At 43.5% G+C, this 21,624-nt stretch overlaps 1 protein-coding gene across 1 annotated transcript in view; it reads left to right on the top strand.

Moving 5' to 3' along the window:
• Window positions 1-21,624, top strand: part of FAXC (failed axon connections homolog, metaxin like GST domain containing) — a 513,582-nt gene that overhangs the window by 108,978 nt on the left and 382,980 nt on the right. Inside the window, exon 2 of the mRNA XM_069606407.1 lies at window positions 17,992-18,127. Within this exon, the coding sequence (XP_069462508.1) occupies window positions 17,992-18,127 (136 nt within the window). The remainder of the gene's footprint in view (window positions 1-17,991; window positions 18,128-21,624) is intronic.

Here is a 21,624-nt window from a genome sequence, read left to right on the forward strand (position 1 = left end):
TTTCGACTATAATTTGTGCGTTCAAGAAGGCTTCTCAATTCTCGCAGAGTAGTATGGTCTTTTAATTTCAGTAAGGCTTCCACTTTCTTTGCCTGGAGGTTGAGACCCTCAGGGGTGATTTCATGCCTTAAGTTCACTTTGGTCTTACACCACTGTGCCTTTTGAAAGGACAGTTTTGCTCCAGCCTTCTTCAACTGGGCCAGAACATAGCGAATCTCTGCAATATGTTCTCCCACAGTTGAGCTCTTGATCAGGTCGTGCATGGCTTTATGAAGAAATATATTGAACTCCTTTCAGGAGTTCATATATCCAAAGGGTGTTTGTGTCTACGTGAATTGCTTCTGCCCAAAGGTAAAGGCCAGCTTGTATTGGTCTTCCGTACTCCCGGGTACCGTCCAGTAAAAGTTGGTCAAATCAATGGCTGTGTATACTTTTAACCCTTCGATCTGTGTAGGGAAGTGGCTATCTTGACATGTTGACCCGTTTGTTCAACTCTCTGCACATAGTCTCCATTGTCCGTTGGGTTTTAGTATCCCCACTGCTGGGTTGTTAAATGTACTGTGGATCGGACAAATTATCCCACGGGATTCCAAATTATTAATTTCTGTGAGTGACTCCATGGACGCACGAGGTAACTGGCACTGTTCTCTGGGTCCATGGTTATGGTGGTTGAATGGATAGATGTATGTCCACAGTCATATGGATCTACTGAAAAGATATCTCGGAAGTCCAGGAACACCTGTTTCAGCTTCTGTCTCTGCTCCTCAGTTTCACAGGCATCAGCGAGATTGATCCATTCCTCGACCATCTGCCTGAAACCTGAAAATACTTCAGGCTTGGACATTTCTGTGGTATTCTCCAGGTATGCGGAGAGAGCTATTTTGACAGTGTTTATCTTGACATGAGGTTCCTGGGATTCGAGGTAGTTGTTGTTGACGCTAAATACCACCTCATCCTTCCTGATGCACCAGGTTACCTCTTCCGCCCCATGAATAGTACACCCCCATGAAGAGTACACCCCCATGATGCGTACACATCTTTTCTGAAGGAATACCATCACAGGTGTCAAAACAGTGGTTTGGGATTGGTCCGATCATTTATTTCCCTAAATCAATGGAATAGTGTTGGGCATCAACCGCCATTCCAATTGAGGTGTCTGTGCCCAGAGTGAAACTTTGCGGTGGGCTGTTTTCCACCAATATTCAAATGGTGTTGTGTTCTATATCCACTACAGGTGTTGGATGTGACTATAAACCTTGATGTTGGAGGTGAGAGTTTAAATTTATGTAGGTGTTCTTATGTTTGGGGTTCTGTCCCCCCTTAATTTTTAGGGCAATGGTGACTTCTTGCACCTGTCCTCGGATGGTAGCCTTCTCCCACTTGAACTTCAACTGCATAAGGCAGCAATTGAGCTGAAAAAATGCTCTTTTGGCATTGTCAAAGCACATGGGGTTACCACCCAGTCGTGACCATACCTTGTTGATCAGATTTAAATGAATTGCAGAGCAATTGAAAATGTTATTACCTAAATAAAAGTCAGAAGGGACATTGATAACGATCCAACAATTATGCTCTATAATTGTGTTGCCAATGGACATTTTTGCCATACACCTGTTAGGAAGGAAATGCTTAGAATATGGTGTTTCCAAATACACTTCCCATTTATCTATCAATTTAAATGTGGAATGGTCTGGTTTTTGGAGTTTCCTGAATAATCCTTTGCTTATGAAGCTTTTTCCATTATTCAGGCATTCACTGGCGAGTACTGGCTCCTTCCTCTCATTTATCTGACAGGGAAAAATACGTGTTGGCCCTTTTCCTGAGTGTCGGTCAGACTTTGAGCTGGTTTTTCTCCTTCCCCTTTCAAGGGATTCAGTGTTTCTTCTAATTTTTGACTGGCAAAATATTTCAGAGTGTTCCCTTCCAGCGTGGAATCCCACTTGCAACTGGATTTAAGGTTGATTTTCAATAGTTGAGAAGAGTTCCCATTGCCGGTTTGTTCTCCTATAGAGATTCTGGTTTCTTCTGGGACTTGATGGTACTGAAAGTGAAATTCAAATTGATCGGTACGCTGGTCAATAAGATGGCAGATGCCATTTAGACTCACATAATTTGTACTTCTCTTTAGTTTGATGGACCGGGAAGATGTATGAGGGGAATCTGGTGACTCTCATCCCCCTTCCTAGATTAATTTGGTCAAAAGTATTTTTGGACAGTAGAGTAGCTTGTATACAGATGAGAAGCAGTATGAGGGACTTTTTGAAAAGACACTTTCGAAATGATACCTCGCGACCTAATATTAGGTGAATGGATGAAAACAGTTGTTTAAGATTTATAATTTTGTAGGTTTAGGTTGGTAATTGAGTGCTGCGTCGCATGGAGTAAGCTGCCACGGAGACTTTGAGCCCCCCGACTCCGTTTGTAGGAACTGATTCTAGTTTGGGTGAGTTTACCCGTGACCCTGCGCCGTGAGATAAAAAGATGAGAGAAAATTTGTTTCAGTGGAAAAATAGTTCCTTTTATTTGAAATTAAAGCCTTGGTGGATAACGTTTTTCGGCAAACAATGCCCTTTCCAAATCCAGGACTGATCAACGTAACAGAAAAGAAAACCATATAGGAAAGAAAAAATAATTATTTTACATTCAAAAACATGTTAAAGTCCAAGTTAGGTACAGTGTAAACACACAGTCATATAGTTGAAAAAACCTTACACAAGCAAAACATAATATAAGATCTACCTTAGTTGTTATAGGGAAAGAAGAAGGAGAAAATAATGCAGAAGTACGAAAAAATCAGGAGAGGAGGAATCATGGAGTGAAGTCATTGTGCTTTTAAAACAAATTAAATAGATCAAATGATAGGCTTGACACAAGTTACAATTATTTCCGGTACTGGTAAGTATTATAGAAGAGAAAAGGTTCATTGTCTTACCCTAATTGTGGTTCACAATGATAACAGCATAATGCAATGGTGTGCAGTTAGGTCATGGGATCAATCCTGCCTAGTTGTGGTCGGCAAGGGAAGGAAATGTATTTAGGAATTAGTTTGAAGTTGGTAGAACCTACATTTCAGTTGAGTCAGTTAAGGAAAATGGTTTTCTTGTTGTTATCTAGATATAAACATGACCAACTAGTCCATAATATAAATGGGTATTTAATTGAACTCAGTTAGGTAAAGTACAACTATGCTGTTATACACAAGTCATAGACCCAGTTGAATGGAAAGTGGCGCTATGCTAGTTTCCCCATAAGTAATCATGTCCATGTGGGTTAAAAGATCCTGAAGGCTGACTGGTAGCAAAATTATGCAAATTAAATTTGGAATGAAAAAACGCCCCCACGGTATGTGGCAATCACAGAGTCTAGAAATAATGCCGTTTAATCCCAGAAATAAGGTTGGCTGTAACAAAGTCATTTCACGAAAAAATAGCAACACAATCATGTGTTTAAGAAAAATCAGATTGATAAACAGATAAACAAACATGTGCGCCGCGTCCGGCTGCACGTGTGAGCCCATGGTGGGGTACGTATATTGTAGACCCCCTGTAAAAAAGCTAAAACTCTTGGTATACTCTTGGTATACAGTATTCAAAAGAGCTGATAATTCACATAGACCCTGAACCTTGACCGGGGCATATGTGCCCCCCTTTTCCTCAAGTGTACAAAGAAAGTGTGAGTTATTTGTGAACTCGGCAATCATTTTTTTAATATTGAACTCTGTCACTATGTTATCTTAGGTGATTTTCCCTGCTGGAGATCGGGAACCTGTAGGAAGGAATCTACATTTTACAATGTGTGTAGTTGGGGGATCTTCATTCTCCCCAGATTCTTTGTTGTCCCCCTTTGTCACAAGACAGTTCCCTGAACCTGTTCGTGGGGATGATACATCTATTGTCTCTGTATGATCTGGCTTGCATAGTTGGGGTCTCGGAATCTCTCGGCCTGGGTCAGTCTCCATACCTACCCTGTCGGATTCAGGGTCTCTTCGGACCCATTTTACTTTGGGAGTGACTCTCTCGCCCCCATTCTTCAAAGAAGATTTCCTTATCTGAGTCGTCTGGGAATTCTTCTCTTTCAAAGGGAATGATCTTGTTTTCTTTCTCCACAAAATGAGTCTTCTACTTATCCCCTGTTCTTTGGGTTATAACTTCCTGGTGGTAGAAGAGTCACCATCAGGCTGAGAGGTTTCCAGGGGTTCTGTTCTGGTAAGAAAGGAAGCTTCCTGAATGACGTGGCATTTCCCTTCAACCAGGGCCTCATCCTCAGGACCCTGTTGATTGTCTAGTCTTTCCTTCAGTCATTTCTCCCCAGGGCATCAGGTCCAGATGTGGGGGTGTTCTGAGATGCATGGTTAGGTTGAGGGTTCGACTGGACCCTCAGCATGGGTCCCAGGTAGTTGGCCAATTGTTGGACCTGTCGTTCCACTTGTCTAACTTTTTCTTTGGTTTTTGGGTTGTATGGAGGTCTCTGCTCATACCTCTGCTGCTCTCTAAAAGGGCAACTGTCCCTTCTAGCGAAGTAACTCAGGTGTTGGAAATTTCCACCATCATTTTGAGTCCCGATTCTTCCTTCTCCTTGGTTCAGGGACCTATTGTCCTGAAACCTATTGTCCCAGCTACCTCTGGGTTTGGTGCGCCTAACAAATTCAAATTCAATAAACAAGGAGGAGGATTGTTTTGTAAATGAGGATTTTGAGAATAACTGTTTGGAAAATGTATGTTGGGAGGTGGAGTGATACTTCTCTCATATGAGAAATTTTGAGGGAAGTTTCCCGGGGGAGTATTTACCTGGTGTGTCCCATCGCCCTTTGTGCTAGGGGAGTGTACACACTGTTACCAATGGGTGCTATCTCTGAGGGGTCAGAAATGGGAGGCGGACACAAGCTTTTGTTATTATGAAAATCAGACATTTAATTAAACAAAAATAGGTTGGAACAATGCCCCTCTAGCCCTATTCTACAGAGGAATTTCCTTACCGCAACACTCAAATTAAGTATCTGTCTGTGTCAAGTAGTCAGTAACCTAAATGCCACCCTTGTGTCCAAACATTCTATGCTGACCCTCACGCTAGAAACAAAACAACAAAGGATGCAGGGACATGTCTTTGACTTGGTATACGCAAAAAGGGGTTACAACCAAAATAACTTCCAAGGAAAGACCCTTGGATCTAGAGGGTGGTTCCCTTGCCCTGAACGTCTAGGTAGGATGGCAAAAGTGTCTCTTTACCCAACAATTCTTTTTGTATCATTATACCGAACTCACAAAGTTCTTGTTCAGATAATGAATTCGACAACATTCCTTCCTTAACGTGGTCAATCAATAAATTCTATGACAATCTCTCTTCACCTTGATCAAGCAGTCATTTCCATACTACCTTTTCTCTAACTTGTTCAAACAATACATTCCATGACAGTCTTTCTTTAGGTCTATTGGTAACTTTTGTGGATTGGCTGGTATACTCCCCTGCCAGGAATCCTTCTATGGGCTTTTCAGATCTCCTGGTATACTCCCTTTCGAGGTATCTTCCCACAATGTCTGAATTTGTATACAGATGTTTTATGCAACTCCAGGTGCCTGGTATTTCTGCTTGTTAGGACTTCTTTTGTGAGCTTCTCTGATCCCCTGGTTAACTCCCCTGCCAGGTATTTTCTCACAATGTCCAAATTTGTATGCAGCTTCAGATGCCTGCTATTTCTGCTTGCCAGGACCTCTTTCATGGGCTTCTCAGATCCCCTGGTATTCTCCCCTGCCAGGTATTTTCCCACAATGTCCTAATTTCTATGCAGCTTCAAATGCCTGGTATTTCTGCTTGCCAGGACCGCTTTCATGGGCTTCTCAGATTCTTTGGTATACTCTTCTGCCTGGTATCTTCCCACAATGTCTGAATCTTTAGAACACTTCAAATGCCCGGTATTCTTGTCTACCAGGACGTCTTTTGTTTCACTGGTCTTTTATCTACATTACAGTAGCATATTTCCTGAGGTGCTTGACATATTTGCCTATGGTAACACTTGCTTTAGTCTTCCCCTACATCAGCATTTCATGCACCTGTCTGTACTTGCTTGTGGTTTGCTGTTGCACTTTGTCTCACTGGCATTCAAATATTCTGCTTTTTGGATACTTGAACCAGGATTGGACTTCATCTGCATTCAACCACTTTTGTATATTGTTCCTATTTGCAACCTCATAACACTCAGCCATTTGTACACATGCACGTCGGTACCCCCCCCGGAGTCCGCAGCAACCATGGGCAAACTCACTGGTCGCTAACAGCAGCTGCGATTCTTGGTGTGTCTTTGTGACAAAGCATCCTCGCTGAATCGGCTTCCCAGACAATGCAGACATTCTCCCAACGTTTCTTTCAGCTCTGCAATCACTCACTGGCTTCCCTCTGTGGCCTGGACCGGATAACGCTGCCTCCTGGCACGACCACACCTCCAGCTCTGAGGCGACCCCCAGTTCTTCCACGTCCCCTCTGGTGTGCCCGCTGCACCTCCCCTCCTCTCTCGCCACGCCGGTATGTGTGCCTCGCATTCTTGAGTCGCTGCCAGGCTTTGGACGTCCTCTTGCTTGCTGCTTTCTCCTGCACGATTCTGTCTCTCATTGCCTCTATCATTTTTAAATATCCTGTGCACTTTAAGCCCAATAAAACAACTAGTCTGCACATTAGGCTTCAGGCTTCTCTTGATCTGCATAGACTCCTTCCTCCTCTTCTTCGTCTCAGTACTTGTGGTTGTATGGGAATTGAAGTCCATAGCTGTTATTGGGTTTCTTGGATGTTGTTCAAACGTCTCATATAAAGGCACATAAAAACCAGATGATGTTATTCATGAATTGTGAATGGCTGAGTCAAGGATGGAGGTTTGACTAGAGGGATTCAGAGAAAAGGTTTTCTGAAATGTACTATAGGATGGAACTGTTAAGTGACAAAAAGCCATTAAAGTCTTAGGTATTAGAGGGTCTACTGCGTCTAACCCAATGGAGTCAACAACTCCCCCCGGTAGTTGTCTTCTCCCATTTGATCCTCCCTCAAATAGCCAAATCCAGGGTTAGGATTGTTGGTTCAGCAATTGTTTGTGCCCTTTTTCAGCCCTTACTTCAGGGCCCTGATACAAGTGTTCCCTTTTGTTCACTCTCCATGGTATGGTGGCTGCTTTCCTCTTCCTCTGCTCTGCATACATGTTTTTGTAGTTTTGCAAGCACCGCTCGTATTCCAGTCTTCTTTTGGTGAGTTGCCGGAAGCTCCGCTGACCTTTCGTGGACACTGCAGGTTGCTTGCAGCAACTGGCTTTCTTCCGTGCCCTGCAGCTGGCACCCGACCAGGGAAGCTCCTTCTCACGGCCCGCCTGACCTCAGCACCACAGTTTCTTCCGGGAACTTGCCGGCATCCTGGTTTTCCGACAGGACCCTCCTTGGCAGCCTCCTACTCCAGAGTTTCGCTCTCTCTAGGCTTGCAACGCTCTGCCCGGGTTCTCTCCTGCTGGTCTCCTTCCTGCTGGTCACTCCAACTTTTATGTACCTGCAACCATCTAACCGGTTGCAGGTGTGAATCAATTGCCTGACCCTCACACCAATCTGCATGCCTCTTGCTCGTCTCAGTACCAGAGTGGTGAAATGACATGTTAGTGTGTACCACTCCTAGTCGCTTCTTCCTCATCCCAGTACCATAATGGTATCAATGAGGGGCAATGAGGGGAAGTGATTGACAACAGCCTATAAAAGCGGGGGAGGATTGATTATTACAAGGAAAAGGGGGATACCATGTCTCGCCTGTGGACATTCTCTCCCCAATCCCCAAGGACCCTCCGCCCAGGTGATCCTGCCTCACATCTCCAACCCTGGGGTCAGGATTCAAAAGTGATGGCCTTTCCATGGCCACCTGAGAAGAGGATTCAAATGGAGTAGGTGTGAAGATACCCTCAGGTTTCTCACAGCGCTAAGCAGCTCAATGAAGCAGTACTCTGCAGACCGCAGACCGGGACCTGAAGGGAAACAGGCTTGTGACTGCAAGCTCCGAAGGAAGCCGGAAGGATGTCTGCAGCATTCAGAGTTCAACACGAACTTCAGAGGCATGCCGCAGAAGTGCAAGCGGAACCAGAGATGATGGAGAGAACCATTCAGTTGACCCGAAGCAAGGGAGGACCCCGGGGTGTTCCGGCAACCGCGTCCATACAGAAATTACAAGAAGTTTATTTGAATGCAGAAAAGGCAAAGTACAGAATCAAACCCCAATAAGAAGTTTGTTTAAATGCATAAAAGGCAAAGTACAGAGCCAAGGCACAATGAGATTCAAATGCATGAGATGCAATTGTGGGGTAAACTTTTAACAAATACTACTGCAGACCGATATACCGACTGTACTACGGTATATGCAGTTTTGGGGATACAGTGGAGCTCTGCAATGCATAAGAAGTCCTGGCAAGAGAAGGATAGCAGAAGTCCTGGCAGGGTAGCATACCAGGCAAGTGTAACCACAAGAGAAACACTGACAGGAGAGTACACCAGGCAGTGGGAATAAAGAGTCCTGGCAGGGGAGTACACCAGCTGAGTTGTAAAGTTACAAGGAAAACTACAAAAGAACATTGTTTATTAAACCAAAAGGAATGATTGTGTTAAAGAAAGACTGTTGTAGAACTTGTTGCTTAAGCTGGAACATTGTGAATCATGGAGAGACACAAAGGAACTGTTAGTAAAAGAGACATTGCCAGACATTGCTTCCCCTGGATTTAAGAATCCAGGGGAAAGGAACTACCCTCTGAGTCCAAGGTCTTTCACCTTGGAGAAAATGTCCATCGGATCACTTTTAACTTTTAGTTGTGAACACTTTGTTTGCCAACATCAGGTTGAAGACATTTCCTTTCACATTTTATTGTTTTGTTTCTAGTGTAATGGTCAGGATAGGACGTTTTGGACACAAGGGCGGCTTTTCATTTTCCCAACCCCTTTTCATTTAAAACACAAATCTTTAACCAAAACATGATGACTCTGTGTCTGGCTTTATTTCTGACCCCTCACATCTCCCTATAGGGAATTTTGGGGTTGGCAAAAAGAAATAGGAGTACTCAATTACTTTAACAGACTGTATTTTTATCTACACTGGAAGCAATGTTGTTGATTTCGAATTTCAACAAAATCACCCCGTGTCAGTTGGTTATAGGGAAATTAGGTGAATTATTACTTGGTAAGAATACTAAGGATCTACCTGGTCTGCCCATCAAATCAATAAGGTGAAGATATTAAATCAAACAGATCCCCATAAGATTCAGTGTAGTTGGACAAGTTTACTTACATAGAATATCTCTGGGTTTTGTGCTCAGGAAAAGACAAGGCTTCCGGATACTCAGGGAAAACATAGGGACTCGTTAGATGGTCTCTGCAGGTTCAGTCATGGAGACCTCCAGAATCCACCCCTTTATTTGCCTTTCTAGGTTCCCACCAGATTTTAGTCTTCCTTCTTATCTAATCCACCTCCTAGGCAGTCTTGGTTCTCCATCAATTTCTTGAGCAGTTCTCACTCAGATGATATCAGACAGCTCTTCCCCTTTCCCATTGTGCATCTCCTTTTAAATCTTTAACCACTTCCCAAAATATCTAAATTAGGTTGTGCCAGCTGATTCGCTAACTATTCTGTTTGGACATCTATTGTCCACCCCCATTGCAATGATTGGTTCCTTTAGTTACTAGGCATCATCCCTGTGAGTTACAACTCCACCCCTTAGAAATTACCATTTTTGACCATTTCAGTTATGACTTTGAAATCTACAACATGGCAACATTTTTAATTTATAAATAAGAGTCACAAACTCTGTAATGGTCATTCAGGACGTATTGAAAGGTGTCTCATTTCGGCACAATGTTGCACGTTCGAATGGCAGATTTTGGGAATGTATTCAACAAAGATGACAGTTATCAACACAAGATTTTCTATGCAGATATTTAATTCAACAAGCCATCATCTCCCCGAATCTCTGCTTTGTGACATTTTCTTGGAAGCTTTTATCTTTATTTCTCATGGTCAAATCAAAGTTGTATCAACAGATTGGTCTCCTCATAAACTATTTATTGATATCTGAACCATTATTGTGCAAGTTATGTTTCCTGAGATACTCAACAATGATGATTTCCCCATGGTACCTAATTTCAAGGCATATGCATAATGTTTTACTTCAACTACCTATTATATTTCTTGTCTCCACTTAGATATAGGTCCAGCCATCTGTTTCTTTGGTGACCTTGCCTGCTATAAAGTCATTAGCATTCTTTCTCCCCGGGCTAATGGATCATCTGTTTACTTATCTTAGAGAGCAGAGAGGCAAGCTTCACCTCCTGTCATCGTGTGGTGGTATTCTGTTGCATGTCATCTGTCAGTCAGCCCCGGGAGGGGCCACAATTTATTTGAATTTTAGGGAATTATTCAGAGTTTACCTCCATTATCTGGGTCTTTTGTTTTAACAGTGGCCATCTGTTCACCTCATTAAACCTTAAGACGGCACAAGCTCTGTCCCTTTTATTGGCTCTGTGAGCTTTAAAGGCATTACTTGATATTCAGATAAGGGCAGAGGGGAGGTGTGCAGTGCCTGGGCCTTCGAATCTCATGAAAAAATGTCATTTGAAAAACTGGAATATTTTAATGTTGCAAATCATTTACACATGAGGCCTGCTTTAATATCTCACATCAGGCCACCAATGTCCAACTTCACATTATAATATACATTTGAACGGTTGAGGCCAGGGAGTTTTCTCTGTAAACATTTCTTTTCAACCCAAACTGCAAAATGTGTTCATTTCTATGGCAGCTATTTCTTTGGGAAAAATGCATTTCAGGGTCTCAATTACCGGTAATGGAAGGTAGGCCTAATTTCTTTTCAGCCTTGTCGTTAGCAAACATATGGCACACTTAATTGTAATCTTGCTGTTTTGGACAACACTGTTGGTGTATTTTGCAGTGTTGGACTTTTCATGCTGGCATTTTGGCCTGCCAGTCGACAGTGTGCTTTAAAATTACAGGAAAGCACTTCAGCATTTTTAACCCCCAGTAAACCAGACACATTTTCCTTTTGTCACTGGGGCTAACTAACTAACTAAATTCTTATATAGCGCAGCACTAACCCAAAGGTCTCGGGGTGCTCACATAGACAGACAACGAAGAACATAAACAGGCAGAGATGGTGGGGGAGTAAGAAAGTCACTAACCATAGTGACCGACAGAGTCGTTTCAGGGTGTCAGAGGTAGTTAGTTATTTGTTGTTAAACTTGAGCTTCAAAAAGATATGTTTTAAGACGTTTCCTAAACTGCTGCAATGTCATACATTGTTTTATATGTAGCAGGATCACATTCCAGTTTTTGGGGGACCAAGCACTAAACCTTGCCCCACCCATTTTTGTCAGGGTTGTGAGGGGTTGAATCACTAACATCTGATTATTCGATTGCAGAGTCCGCTTTTGTATGGATTTTTTAAATCTAGCTTTAAGGTACATTCAGGTACTGATGTGGATCTGAAATCAAAAAGGAGGTGGAGGAATAGGGAACTAGGAGGAAAAGGCAAGGTGGTGTGCTTAACTGTTGGAAAATACATGACCAGGAGCAACTGACACCTGGTTGGCTGCGTTTTCTAGGTGGATAGTGATTTTCACACTGGAAGCACTTCCAGTTGGGATATCCCAAGTGCCTGGGGAGGATGTGGGTATTTTGGTCTTTTGATGGTTTGCAAATTGAGTTCAGAGGTGTATAGTTGTGACTGCTGTGGTGTGAATTGATAATTTTGTTTAGTCATTTGTGTTGGCTAGTTCGATGAGCATCTGGTGAGAAAGGGTGTTTGAAACGTGAGGTTGTCAGTGGGTTATGCTCTTTGCACGTTTTTTGTGATTGAAGTTAGTGTGGATGTGTTTGGATCCTTCTCATTGGTCTTGGTGTTGGAGACCATTTTGAGAGAGGGTTCAGGTTTTTATATTTGTTTGGTTTTGGGGGATGTTTCAAAGAATATTGGTTGGTTAGTTTACTGTTGATGGGATGTGTTTGACTGGTGTGCTAGTCCAAAGGTGTCTTGAATACATTTCATTTCAGTATTACTGCAGGTTTGTTCCTAGTTGTGGGTTAGTCCCCGGTATTCTTCCTTGTGAGGTTTTTTGGTGGGCGTGTGTGTCTGGTTTTCCAAGGACAGTGATGCTGGATGGGTTGCGCCTGTATGTCTTGTTCCAAGATGCCTAGAGTTGATGGAGTTTGCATTTCTTTGCAGGTTTGTTCCTCGTTGAGTGTTTGTTCCTTTTGTTCATTCTGGTAGGACCTTTGTTGGGCTGATGTCAAGTTGTCTCATTGGGATGCTTTATGACTGTGTGCTGTAATGTTTTGTTTCTCACTTTGTTGTGACTTGTTCTTTACCTGGTGTATGTGGGGTATACTAACCCAAAGCTTTTGAGTGTCTACTTTGTGTTTTCCTGTACACTTGTTTCTTGCTCTTCATTAGTTCCATGTGTAATCCCCAGGTCAGCTAGTGGTGCTGGTAAAAGAAGGCTGTGACTGTCTAGCATGCTAGCCCACCACCATTGGGGTGCTGTGATATGGATTTTTTGTTGGGTTATTCCTTATTGAGTATTTGTTTGTTATGTTCCTTGTGGTGTGACATGTATTGGGTGGCCAGTTTGTATGATGATGGCGATTTTTTGTGTGTGGAGTTTATTGTATTTGTCTCCTGCTGGGTCATGAGTGGTTCCCTATCCCATAGTTTTGAAAAGACAGATTTTAAACAATTTTGGAAATTTTAAATTATTTTCTGTTGTCTAGATTTCTTAGGGGACGACATTCCATGGTTTTGCCATAAGGGTGGAAAAATCTGTGCACCTGTATTTGTTTTTCTCATAGTGCCTGGATTCAGTAAGTATGTTGTTGCTAAATCTAAGGATCCTTTTTTGCTGGTAGAGGGTGATTTTTGATTGAAGGAATTCGGCTTCCGGATCATGCAGTGTTCTGTGTGAGATGCAGAGTACTTTAAAATTGATTATTTTCTTCACTGGTAGGAAGTGGACGCTTCTCGGGGATGGGGAGATGTGTTCCCTCCTGTTTAGTCTTAGTAGAAGTCTTGCTGATGTGTTTTGGATTCATGTCATTTCTTGATGATGAAGTGTGTCATACCTAGGTACAGGCTCTTTTCGTATAGTGGATGCTTGACAATATCAGTGAAGTTATGTCATGAGTCTTGTGTGGAATGCTGAGATATGGCATGATGCACCTGATTGAACATGGTGGAAGAAGCATTTCTGTAATATCGCATTGACTTGTGGTTCTGCTGTGAGACCACTGATGAAGGGAATTCCAAGATTTTTAATCATTGTGGAGATTTCCGTTCTTCTTCCCATTTGTATAGGACAGGGAAGTGATGTGTGCAGTCCATTGCTGTTGTACAGGACAGCAGTGATGTCTGTGTATGGATTTAGTCTCAAGTTGTTATTGGTCATCCAGATGTTTATCTCGATATGGCAGCTAGTGATGTAGTTATTTGATTCAATATCCATTGTCATCGTCACAAAAGAGTTTTTAAAAAAGGGGGTTGATGCTGCTCTGTGGTACCTGTACAAGCTGTGGGTATCACATGGGGTAAGATGCATTTTGCCTCTCAAGCCGATGCCGCAAATGCTTTCTGGATGGTCCGGACACCTATTGTTGCAGTTGAGATGTCCATTCTATTATATGGAGGTCAGATGCTCGTGTGTTTGTTCTCTGGGTATTTGTACTGTCCTTTCTTCGATTGCAATAGGATTTGCCTGTCATCTTAGTTGGCCACCATGCAGAGGGTAGAGGGATTGGTGAAGGATGATGTTTTGTTCTTGTTTACAAGGGATTTTTCTCTTTACTTGGGTGTTCCCCTCTATCTTCTCCCACTAACCTTGCATGTGGTCCAATTTCTTGGGGTGGTTAAAGGGTACTACTCTGTTTTCTGTCCGAGATGGTTCATAAAAAGAAAAGGAAGTCAATGAATCCTTTGCTCTTTAATCTACATGGCTGGACTAGAAACGTATTTAATTCTCATAGGGCTGTATTGTACCCTCAATTTCTCTCACCAAAAATTTGTTGAAAAAAATATTTATTTGAAAATAAAGAATGCACACATAAATAGCTTTAAATGCATTAAAGGGATTATTACAAGAAAAGAGTGATACACGTATTTCTAGATGTTAACACTGCTTTTAGTGTCCTTTTAAAGATAATTTAGGTTGTATTTGTTGCCCAAAAGGCAGCACATTGGATGGAAAAACACTTGTTTTCTTATGTTTTCAGCACTGAAATATTTTCTTATTAAAACGTGAGTGGTTAAGATGTGTAATAAAGTCAGTTAAAATGCTTTATTCTGCAATTTTGCAATTAGCATACAAACATTTTAAAATATCACTGCACAAACCTCACACCTTGAATCCAGGTCAAAAATAGAATACAAATGTGCATAAACGCACCATAAAATCCAATTAATTGCATGATAAATAAGAATTAGCAACACACACAAGGTTCAAACAGAGACAAGCACGATAAATTTGGCAACAAAATTTATCGAAATAAGGGAACTGCATCCACAGTATTTTTAACATGTTTTTTCCTAAATAATGGGATCAAGTACATTCTCCACAATTCATTGTAACATTCACAGAAGAGCAAGAAATGCACAACAGCCTCGGGGGCCATACCACAGGCCGGCCAAATTTCAGAGTTGCCATCCCTCCACACGCAAGTAAAGGTCGCGACCTGCAGGGTGCCAACCCTGAATTTAATAAATAAGGTATGCGCATAGGCTGGGGTTATTAGATCTAGATAGCCCTCCCAACCACAAATGGGTTTTGTAGGAGAGATAATCCAGCCCTGATTTCAATCTGAAGCACAGGCTTAGGTTGACGCCCCCGATTTTCTCATTTAGCAAGCCGCTTGTCTTCTCTTTTTGCATTGCACGACATAACCTGTGGATTCTTCCAAAGTTCAACTAGACCGACGAGCCTAGTTGTTGTTTTACGTGGCTAGGCCATTGTAGAGAGCGACCTCCCAGATGGCTCCACAAGTCCGAAAGAGTTTCTTGGTACTTTCCCAACTAGGTTGAGCCCCAAAGTCACACCCAGTAGAAGACCGGTTTCTAGGCCAGTTGGTGGGTTATGGGTTCAAGTCCACACTCCATCAATATTGGTACACATGGCGAACTACATGGTAGCCTAAGTAATTCTTTTAGGATTTTGTTCTCAATCATGCCCAGTTTTGAACCATTAAATTGGCCCCATATTTCAACTCCATACAAAACTGCCTATGTAATCTGGATAGCATAGATGTCAATAGCAGGTAAAAGCGCTTGCTTACGATGAGATGAAAAGGATTTCCTGAGGCCACCATTATTCTTCTCTTGGATTGTCATGCCTGCGCCATGGGCGCACACTTTGGCAACCATCATGGACTATTTGTTATTTATTTATCTTCAGAATACTCTTGGAACAACCCGCATTCACACTTTGGTACTTAATTCCCATTTGCGTGACTTTGGTGCCTTCTTATTTTACTCAACTAACTACATGTACCACAATGCACCTTGCTACAGCTATCAATTCCTGGCCATTCCCATTCGTCAGCATTGGAACCACAATCCCAAGAAGCCCTAGGGATCAGTGCTGCTTCCACCATCTCAGGACCAGAGAGGGAGGAGGCAGATTGTATTCAGGTGTGCTGCTCCAGGTGCTGCCAATTAGCCTGCCTCAGTACAGGGCAGGGCGGTATTTAAGCAGCTGCCTGCAGGAGCTCAGTCTCTTGCATCAAGAGTCCTCCCAGCCCCTTTATGCCTTTTGACTAATTTGTATGCTGTTCCTGCTGCTGCATTTTCCTGCTTTTGTTCCAGTGCTCTTTATGGGCTCCTTGCCTTGCAGCCTGCAACACCCTGCTGCCTACAGCCCTAGCCTTTTGGGCTCCCTGCCTCACAGCCCTGCTCCTCTGGGCTTCCTGCCTTGCAGCCTGCTACACCCTGCTGCCTACAGCCCTAACCTTTTGGGCTCCCTGCCTCACAGCCCTGCTCCTCTGGGCTTCCTGCCTTGCAGCCTGCTACACCCTGCTGCCTACAGCCCTAGCCTTTTGGGCTCCCTGCCTCACAGCCCTGCTCCTCTGGGCATCCTGCCTTGCAGCCTGTTACACTCCGCTGCCTACAGCCATAGCCTTCCGGGCTCCCTGCCTCGCTGCTCTGCTCCTCTGAGCTCGCTCCTTGCTGCTCTGCTCCGCTGGGCTCCCTGCCTTGCAGCCTGCTACTCTCTTCTGCTTTCAGCTCTGACCCTCTGTTCTCTCCGCCTCTACGCCCTGTTCCTTAGGGTTCGCTCCTTGCTGCCCTACTCCTCTGGGCTCTCTGTCTGCCGCCTACTAGAGCTCTCAGTCCTGCTCCTCTGGACTCTCTGCCTTGCAGCCTACTACAGTCCTCTGCAATCCACTACAGTTTTTCTGTACCTTGTACCATTTGGTACTGCAGCCCTGCTTCATTGTTTACAGCCCCCCTCTTTCCTGCCTGCTGCTCCCTTGCTCTCTTCTGTGTTTGCAACCCCTTGTTCTTGATCCCTGTCCTCTTCCTTGACTGCTCTGTCCTCCATTTTAGTTTACCCATTTCTATTGTACTGTTTCTTCCTTCATTCCCTTCTGCTAGATTTCTCTTAGACTTCCTTGTCCCTGGTTATTTCTGTTCTTGTCTCTCTTGTGTCTTCTGTTGATCCTTTGTACAGAGCTTGACTGTTGATTTCCGGCAGGCAACCTCTGCCCCTTCCCTTGTCACGTTTTCTGTTTAACAGACACCCACAGCTGTTGTTCCCAGCCATGGGCAGACAGAGTGGGCCTCTGTAATAGTAATCCGTGCAGAAGGCTGGAGTTCCCAAAGGTCCGTGGGACACTCTTTTTCCATATCTGCATACACCCCAAGAGGGAATCCAGTTTGTTTGTATCTTTGTATTTCCTGCCCCTTTCTGTTCACAACTACAGTTGCCTACTTTTCTTTCTTGATGAGTTTCCTGCTGTGTGTTTACTTATCTGTCACCTAACATCAGCACAGCCACCCAAACCTTACCTGGGGGCCCTGTGCCACTCTTGACAGAGTGCCATCCTTGACAAGGATACACTGCGACCTACTAAACTGACCTTCCCATGACCCTGTGTCAGAAAATCGTACCCCCAGAGAGTCATAGTATGGGATTTGTAATAAAATGGGTGATGTTCTAAGTCTGTATTTTACCTTTAATTCAGAATATATATATGCCATAACTTCTTATCATGGTTACCTCTCAAGGTATTATGCATTAACTGCTAGTGAGCCGTTCTAGCAGTAGGTCTTGAAATGTGTAGCCAATTTTTACTCTGGGGTTGAAGGTTTTTAATGGTCAGCATGCAAGTGTGCCGATCCACATTCTTCCACTTTTTCACCGCCCGAACACTGCGTCTGAATGCTCTTTTTTTCCTGCAATAATTGCATCCTAAATTCTATGTGAAGTGATGTTGCTTACCATCGCCTATTTGTTTGAAAGAGTACCAAAATAGTGAGTTTCCTCAGAGAGTATATCAATATTCATGTTGGGTCCTAGGAATGACATCAGGGAAAATAGTGCTGAGTTGGCAAATATTTTGTATATATTATATTATTAGGTGGCAATGCAATATGCAATGTAGGAGATTCATTTTGTAGCATTTTGATATTTTGATGGTCTTTATTTAGGACCAATTTATGTGGCCAGGCCCCCTGTTAATTGCAGAACTGTAATTGACTTGAAGGTTCCTCCAGAGGTCTGTAGTAGGGTTTTCTGATCTTCAGTGCACAGTACTTACGTTTTGCATTTTGTGAAGTTTGCATTGTCTCTTCTTATTTTCGAGCCCGTTGTTCAGCAGTAGTTATGACTAATCACGTTCCGTTGGGACATTGCTGCCATCATACACTATTGTACCATTGTTTCAGACAGTCTGTTCATGCAAAGATTCCACTCCAAATAATTTTGTTGGTTTTCTTTTCAGGAAGGAGCAAGCTCTGGATTCCAAGGACGCCATTATACTACATCAGTTTTCACGACCAAATACGGGGGTCCCCAGTTTATCGCCATTCTGCCTGAAAATTGAAACATATTTACGGATGGCTGATTTGCCTTACCAGGTAATGTTACCACTTTAATCGCTATCTTTCTTAAGGCAGTCTTGTTTTTTAGGGCAATTTGTTCTGCATCTGCTGATGTTTAGCGCCAGGATGCATTGTGAGAACATAAAAAGCGACACATTGCAACAACTTAACATAAAACAACAAAGCAATACGAGACAACAGGAAAAGACACGATAACACAACACAAGAGTGTAATACAGACACATAGCAATCCTTTAGCTTGTACGTGAGTTACCTATTTGTACATGGTCTAATGTCACAGGAGACTTTGTAAATCGACTGTGTCCATTTTACCCCAACCAAATTGGTTTTTATTGTGCACACAGCTGCCACGGCTGTGCTTTCGTGTAAAGGGTTAGACACCTATTTTATTTTTCCGGCAAATAAACATGTTCCACGCAGCCATTTGAATTCTGGAAATGTTCACATTGCATGAACTGCCCCAAGGACCATCAAGCATGCATAGTTTTCGCTGCAAATGTGTACAACTGTGCTATGATGTGTTGTTTTAAAATGAGGTGTCTATTTTGTGAAAATTGATGGCAAAGGCACACACATGTTCACATGCTGGTTTAGTGTGCACGACATCTATCACAAATTCCAGGCCTAGCCCTCATTCCCATTCCTACCTGTACAAATCTCGGATGTGCAGTTAACCTTCCCTCTTTTCTCTGCTGCCATGTTCCATTCTTTTGCAGACAAAGGTCAGGATAGGTAACATAAAATGGCATGACCTGCCATGAGAGTAACAGGGACGTCATTTCACCAAAATGCCAGGGGTAGCGGAAGTGACATCACATGACCCTTGACCTCCCGATGACATAACAGGAAGGGATGTCATTTGACCCCACCCCCTAGTGACCTTGCCGGAAGTCCTGTCATTTGACCCCGCCCCAAAATGACATCACAGGAAGTGGTGGCACACAACCTTTCACCACTTGACATCACAGAAAGTGGCATTGTCCCTCCGTACACTAACACAAATATGGTTACGATTTCATTGTAATGTGACATACATTTCATGCAAGAATGGATCATCATATATAGCATTATTAGCAGTGTGTCAAGGCCCATGTTACGACAGGAATTGTATGAACCCAAATCCCCTCTTTATGTGGATCCACCCTGTTATTTAAACATGACTACAGAGCGAAAATACCTTCTGGGGGACAGGACGGGTACAGGGCTAGGGGAAAGCCATTATAGAAGGGGAGAGGGGGAATATTTCACCACAGAACATGTGTTCTTTTGGTCGATGGCATACACAGTCTTCATTTCTTTCTGACAAATTACCTTCAGGATTACCTCTCAGTAGGATGTGTTGTGTTGTGTTGTACTGTTTACGGTTCTTTAGTGGACTTCATTATTCCAGCCCCAAACAGCCAGACATCTCCTTCAGAACCTAGAGCTAAGTTTAAAATGGGTTTGATTAGTGCATTGGCAAATACTGACACCTGATCATCATCTTCCTGCATCTCTTCAAATTGCTTGTTTAACTTAAGAGGAACAAAACATTTCAAGTTCCTACACTCTCACAGTTTGGAACAAGTATGCTATTTTTGTTTCATGCACACATCCTAACAAACAAGGTCTGTCTGTAGAAGTTTAGTGTGTTACAAAACCTGATCACCAACATTGAAAACCTGTTATTCCACTTATGCAGGGCTTCTGCATTGCCATTCTAGTGCTGCATCCTTACCCAAATTCTGAAAAGGAGATTCGTTGCAATACTCTGCCTGACAAGTTGTATTATCTCACTTTGCCTACTACTATTTCTATGTCAAGGTTCCTGCGTGCGCTTGTGGTACGTGTGTAATGACAGTGAGGGTGGAGTGTTAAAAGCAGGCAATTCTGGGCTGTTTGCAATTAGATGCATGGAGAGTGGCAGCTACTTACCATGGGTAAAATGTATGTGATTTGGAGCGTATGGATGCATTTGAGCAGGTGGCAGGGCAGTTACCACTTATAGAAAAGCAGACAGCTGTGCATTTCTTTCCGTTCTCTCGTCTATTGACACCCAGGTCCTGTGTCCACCATTGCTGGTGTGTTGGCTGGCAGTGGCTTTTGCTAGAGTTCGTTCGTGGGCATGCCCTTCCATCCCTAAGAATATTTTACTTTATGTGTTGTTCTGTAATCCGTACGTTTGCACCAAATTGTGCACATCTGTATTATCATGCAAAAGAACATGTTTTAAAACGTTCTCTCCTCCCCATCCCCATCCCCTGCAAGCAAGAGTTTTTATTGTACAGCTTCAGTTAGAATTCGCTTCTGATCCCATGGCATGGCATCAGTCATAAGTAGGACCCAAATATGTCCCCAGGATAAATCTCAACACCAAAAATAGCCACAGCGGGACAGTGGACCCTTGATATGCACTAATTATCGACATACCTAAAGCCGACAAATAGGCCAATTCCACCATCCAGCCTGATCCTAGCATTCAACTGTTTTGAACCCCCACCCTGCCCCCAGCAACCCAAGCGATTTTCGCCCTTGCGCCATTATTCTGGCAACTTGGGATGGGAGCACCTGTTATTTTTTATTCCATTTTAGGGAAACATGGGCGCCACCAGCTCCTGAAAAATTCCCAAGCGTTTTTATTTTTAGTGTGGCCATTCCTGGCAACCTTGGGAGGGAGGCATGGAGGCATTCATGCTGCCAGCATTCTGGCATTGTGTTTACTGCTAAACGCTTCTTACCGTACTATGGGCCTCATCACGACTTTGGCGGTAACCCTTAAATCCGGCGGTCGCGCTATTATCGCTGGATTTAAGGGTCCGCCAAATCAGGACTTCGGCGGATTTCGCCGCAGCTCTTGGCTGGAAATCCGCCGGCGGTAAGAGCGCAAATTTTCCCCATTGAGCCAAATGGGCTCAATGGGGAATGAGGAATTACATTACCGCCAAACTCGTGATCCGGCGCTATTAGCGCCGGGGAGTTCCGCAGTAGGGCGAATTACCGCCAGCTGAAATACCGCCGGCATTACCGCCAAAGTCGTGATCAGGCCCTATGTCTTTAACCATACGTTTAATTCTTTAAGGCCCCTTTTGTGGCCACTGGGGTGTGAAGGTGGGTTTGTAATGTTTTGCACACCTTCGCAGTGTTGTGCTGCACAGTCATGAAAAGCAATGTGAAGGGGTTGCAGGTCCCCCTAGCCCTGCGGGTCCCATGAAGAGGAGTCTCTACGTGCGTACCTACGTTGCTTATGTCATCTTATTGAAACCTTGTTCTGTGGCTGAATGCTGTACTGATTTTGGAGTTCATCTCCTCGGGAGTGCTGATGCCCGGTGTGCTGCTCTGAGTATTTCCCTTGCCAGCATTCTCTACCTAGCATCTCCCCGTGACTCGTAACCAGGTATTTCACGGGTGAGATGTCACATCAGTGCAAGACTAAAATGAGTGTGCATTGCAGTGGTGTCTTAGTCTCTGGTTTCCATGTTTGCTGCAAATGCCGACAGCCTCTGAACAGTGCTTACTCGGCACTCAGCTCACTG

The sequence above is a fragment of the Ambystoma mexicanum genome, chromosome 4p, assembly GCF_040938575.1.
Source record: "Ambystoma mexicanum isolate Mex_15411 chromosome 4p, UKY_AmexF1_1, whole genome shotgun sequence".
NCBI classification, from domain to species: domain Eukaryota; kingdom Metazoa; phylum Chordata; class Amphibia; order Caudata; family Ambystomatidae; genus Ambystoma; species Ambystoma mexicanum.